The following is a 5,215-nucleotide window of genomic DNA, read 5'->3' as shown; positions in this document are numbered from 1 at the left end:
TTAAATTTAGTTCATTATTTCATAGGAATTAATTTGAATGAACATTTGTTTAAATGATTATATATACCACAAACCTATACATATTTGTGCCTATAAAGCATCCTCTAATACTCATACATGTTTTTTCTAATAACATCTAATGTCATAAACATAAAAATTGTTTGACAATATGAAAATTTGAAAATTTAAATAGGTTAATTATAACATTTTCAAATTATATTCTAAATAATATCCCAAAAACTTTCTGCTGCGCAGGGATAAGGCATTTTGCAACTCAATGGGCAGAGTCAAACATACGCAACCTATTGTGCAGGAAAATATTGTGACAGTCACAAACGTTTTTATTCAAAGCAAAGCGATGATAATTTAGAAGCATTTGGTGAACTACAGATTTGAAGGAGTGGACATAATTGAGGCTGTGAGTTTGTTCTAACACCCCACGAACTTGTAGGTAGTAAACATATGACCGTCATGCTTTCCTTTCCCATCTCCATCAATGGCATTAAAAGCTTCCTTTTCTAAAACCAATCCTCCATTTTGGCACCCGTCCAGAATTCGTACGGTAACATTTTGACCCGTCGAATTATTTGTCACCTGTAACAATTCAAATGATTACGTATATCCAGAATAAACATTATACATATAGGCTAACAAATTCTAGATATGAACAAGTAATAATGCAATACATAGTTTGTTTTTATTAGAAACAATAGAGGTGGTGGAGTTTACTTGGATGCAGGCGCCGCAGAGGGAAGGCTCCATGGGCTGGCCGGCTTTGTCACAATACGCAGTCCAAAAGTATTCCTTGCGCCAGTCTAGGGTCTGATTAGGGTCATATGTAGCGCAATATAGCCCATCAAGGGCGTAATTATGAGAGGCACGATGGTAGTCATTGAACGCAGTGTATGTGTGGCCATTAACACAGACGCTCTCAAAGTTAGAGAACATGGATGCCACAAGGAAGCATGTAGAAATCCACCTCACAACCTTGGAAGCCATGAATAAATGCTCAACACACCCAGTATAATATGAGCTGACTATTGTGTTAAGTCAGGCGATATTGTTCTAAGAAAGGTTCCTATTATTTATAGCTTTATAATCAGGGTTATTTCTTTGGAGTCAGCTGCGAGTCCAAGGGTAAATCTAAAGTTTGATATATACAACTCCAAAAGAGAACATGGAACGGAAATTAGGATATTTAAAGTTTGATGAATCTAAAACTCTAGATCAGTGATTATTCCGAGGATTTCCAATAGGATTTCTTGGTTTTCCATTGAAATCGGCAACGGGATTTATTGATTTGTCCAAAAACAAGCATCCCCTTATCCCCGCATAAAAGAAATTTATAAGGATTTCGTCCTTACATGGTTAGTTACATTAAAATCTCCGCATAAACATCCTTCACAGGGCTAATAGTTTTGTACAAGTAATTTTTTGGAAATAATGGAGCGGGAGAAGTGCTGCATTTGAATTCAGGGCAGGGCAGGAAACCCTGCAATGGACAGGCAAACTAGGGGGAGAATGGAATGGACGATTCTTGGGACTGCCCGGATTCCTCTGAGCCGAGTGGAAAGGACTTGGCGGATGGTGACCCAGAAGTAGGTGACAAGCCTATCGATCATGATGGAGAAAATGGTGAATCACATGCTGGAGGCACTCCTAGGCATGAATCTATTCGAAGGGACAGTGGTCGGTCTTAGACTTCTCTATTCGGTGTCAAACCGAGTGGAAAGTCCTCGCTCCCTCCAGTTCGTAATATCTCAAACCCAGAAAAGGGAAGATTCGCTATTGATATTCCAGACCTTGTTATTGATCATAACATCAACCTTATGGCAATGACACTGGTTGAAAATTTTTTGGGTCCGAGGCCAAATATTGATATTGTCAGGGCATTTTCTAAATGCAAATGGGCGCTTAAAGGTCAAGTAGAGATCATCGCCATGTCCAAAGGGGTGTTGTCTTTGGCTTTCTCTTGCAAGGAAGACATGTCAAGAGTGCTCTGTGTTGGCCCTTGGCTGATCGGTAAATCAACGCTAGCTTTATAAAAATGGGTGCCTAAGATGGACCTAAATGAACCTTCTTTGTTCAGGCTCCAGTCTGGGTTAGACTGTCGGGCCTTCCCTTAGAGTTCTAGGTGGAAGATGTGTTTAAAGGAATTGCTAGCTCTTTCGGTGAACTCTTCTCTATGGACCCTATCACAAGGGCTAGAAGAAGACTTACCTTTGCCAAGATCTGCGTGGGAGTTATGCAAGGCACAGATATGCCCTTATCCATTGAGATCAATTCTAGATTGGGAAAATGGAACCAACCTTTGGAATATGAAAGTGTCCCTTTCGCTTGCTTTCATTGCAAAAAGTGGGACATACAGCAAGGCAATGCCCTCTTCAGGCAATCAAAGAAAAAGAAAAGAAAGAAAAAGCAATGCAATGGAAAGCCAAAAACCATGTTAAGCAACCTGAGGGCTCTGAAAAAGAGAAAAGAATCGAAGAGGCCCAGAGTGTCATCATCCCTAACACCGTAGAGCAACAAGTGGATGTTAATGTGGAAAACCCATAAATAACTTTTCTTGAAGAAGGTAAAAAGGATCAAACAGGCAAAGATAATAGAAAACAACAAGATACCAATCGGGGGGATAAAAGAAGTGATAACCTAGAAGAAGGAGAAATACAGGTGGTGCTACATGGCAATGAGGAAGCAGATTCATATCACATTATAGAGAACACCAGCAGAGACGACCTCAGTAGCGATTATGAAGAACCCCAGAAGTGTTTGATCCTTGGAGGAATCTCATTGTTGGGATCACAACAATCTGTAGAGATGGTGAAATCCACCATCCAACAATCACCAATGACCTCACTGCTTAATGCTAAGTGGGCTGAGGCCGAAGATGTTGACCCGAAGATAACCACCCAGAATACTCAAGAGGAAGATTGCAATACAAATGAATTTGTAGAACAAGAGAGAGGGGGTAAAAAAGGGCTTAAATCTATCCCTTAGGCTAATTCAGTCAAGACAAGAAGCCAGACCAAAGCTAACACGGGTTCCAACCCATCTCATCATGGAAGGAAAAAAGAAAGCCAGACCAGAGATCAAGAGGCAAGCAAGAATATAGCAGATGGTACTCAAATGACCATCCATGAGGTATATTCCCTAGTTAGAAAATAAAAATATTTTCATGGAATATACGAGGATTGAATAGTCCACACAAACAGGATGTTCTTAGAAATTTAGTCAGATAACATAAACCAGACATTGTTATTATCCAAGAAACTAAAATGACTAAAGAGAAAGTAGAAACGATTAAGCTTTTGAAGGATGGGAAGTTTTTGGTGGAAGCTCTAATGGTGCTTCTGGGGGCATTGCTATTTTTTGGAACCTTAGGCATGTTTCTGGGGAGCTAGTCAAGAAGGATAGCAATCTGGCTTTTATTAGGTTTCAACACATTAGGGACGACACCTCTTTACTACTTACCAATATTTATGCCCCTAATAATAGACTTGGTAGAAGCAAATTTTGGAAAAAATTGGAAGCTATTCGGGTTCTTTACAAGGAGGATATGTGGATTGTTATGGGGGATTTCAACACCCCCTCCAAGACAATGAGAAATTTGGATGTGTCCCTTCACAACTAGAAAGTAGAATGGATCTTTTGAACTTTATCAACAACCAGGGTTTGCATGATATTGAGCTCCAAGGAGCCAAGTTTACGTGGATGAACAGGAGGATGAGAGAAGATCTTATTCAAGTCAGACTTGACAAGGCCCTCATTTCTAACGAGTGGTTTAACCATTATCAGTGCTCTCTCTCTGCTATCTCTAGGATAGGTTCTAATCATTTCCTTGTGATTTTTGTTGCTGATAACACCATTTTTAAAAGAAATTTCCCATTCAGATTTGAAAGGATGTGGCTAGAAAACCCTAACCTTGTGCATGTCTTTGAGAAGTGGTGGTCTATTGATGTCAAAGGTACTTCTATGTATAGAATTATGAAGAAATTAAGAAATGTGAAGGAAAATATTATAAAATGAAATAAGGAGGTTTTCGGAGATCTGTTTGCTGCCAAGACCAAAACCCAACTAGAAATCAAGAAAATGTAGGATAAAATCCAAACGAGTGGATATAATGAAGTATCAATCAGGGAGGAAAATGAAGTGCTAGTGAAGTACCACAAGATTATCATAAGAGAGGAAGAATTCTAGAAACAAAGGTTTAGATCCCTATGGCTTAAAGCTGGGGATAGAAATACTAGGTTCTTCCATATGACCACTATGAAACACAAGGCTGCTAATAGAATCTTGAAGCTGAATATTGGGGGAACTAAAATGAGGAAGGATGATGAGATCGGGAAGGAAGCCAGGAACTTATTTACATCACTTCTCTCAGCGGACTCGGGTCTGGATGGTCATTTCCAGAGTGCCATCCTTGAGAATATTCCTTCAACTATTAATGAGGATCAAAACAAGGCCTTGGTGGCCATCCCTTCTAAGGAGGAAGTTAAAAAAGCTATTTTTTCTTTTGATGGGAACAAAGCCTTGGGCCTGGATGGATTTTCATTGTTCTTCTTTCAAACCTTCTCGAAAATCCTCAAAGCTGGTGTGGTTAAAGGTGTGCATAATTTTTTGGGGGCTAGAATGATCTTAAAGGAACTCAATGCAACTTTCTTGGTTCTGATACCCAAATGCCTAGGGGCTGACTCTATGGATAAGTTCTGATCGATAAGCTTATGCAACTCATTCTATAAAATTATTTCTAAGGTGGTAACAAGAAGGTTGCTAAGGATTCTTCCTCTAATCATTTCGCCCCAACAGAGTGGATTTGTTCTTGGCAGACAAATCCTTGGGTCTATCATTGCTATCCATGAAAACATTCATTCATTGGTGGATTCAAAAAAGAAAGGATTTCTTATGAAGCTGGATTTGTCTAAGGCCTATGACCATGTGGACTAGAGTTTCTTGGGTAAGGTGCTTGGAGCTTTTGGTTTTGGAGTTAGGTTTAATAAGATGATTAATCAACTCATTTCAACTTCTTCTTTTTCTATCATTATTAATGGGGTGCCTTCCCCATTCTTCAAAACTTCTAGGGGTATTAGGTAGGGGGATCTCATATCCCCTATACTCTTCATCATTTTGGCTGAATGTCTGGGTACAAATTTATCAACAATTCTGTTTCTTTGGGGCTCCTTTGTGGTATATCACCCTCTTTTGGTTTTAGAGCCTA

The 5,215-nt window shown here is 39.4% G+C and overlaps 1 protein-coding gene across 1 annotated transcript; it reads right to left on the bottom strand.

The window, feature by feature from the left end:
* Nucleotides 1-429: 429 nt before the first annotated feature.
* LOC131030293 (pathogenesis-related protein PR-4-like) lies at nt 430-999 on the bottom strand. Its single transcript, XM_057961023.2, has 2 exons — nt 730-999; nt 430-594 (listed from the first exon to the last, which is right to left on the bottom strand). Exons 1-2 carry the CDS (start codon nt 997-999, stop codon nt 430-432), a joined length of 435 nt encoding a protein of 144 aa, XP_057817006.2.
* Nucleotides 1,000-5,215: the final 4,216 nt, after the last annotated feature.

Source organism: Cryptomeria japonica, chromosome 8 (genome assembly GCF_030272615.1).
Source record: "Cryptomeria japonica chromosome 8, Sugi_1.0, whole genome shotgun sequence".
Lineage (NCBI taxonomy): Eukaryota > Viridiplantae > Streptophyta > Pinopsida > Cupressales > Cupressaceae > Cryptomeria > Cryptomeria japonica.
This window is presented reverse-complemented; position numbering and strand designations above follow the sequence as displayed.

Bases quoted from the DNA above. Each gene is read 5' to 3' on its own strand.
- LOC131030293 (XM_057961023.2), bottom strand. From the start codon at position 999: ATGGCTTCCAAGGTTGTGAGGTGGATTTCTACATGCTTCCTTGTGGCA. The intron at 595-729 runs GTAAACTCCACC...GAATTGTTACAG, and splicing joins TCTGCGGCGCCTGCATCCAA to GTGACAAATAATTCGACGGG.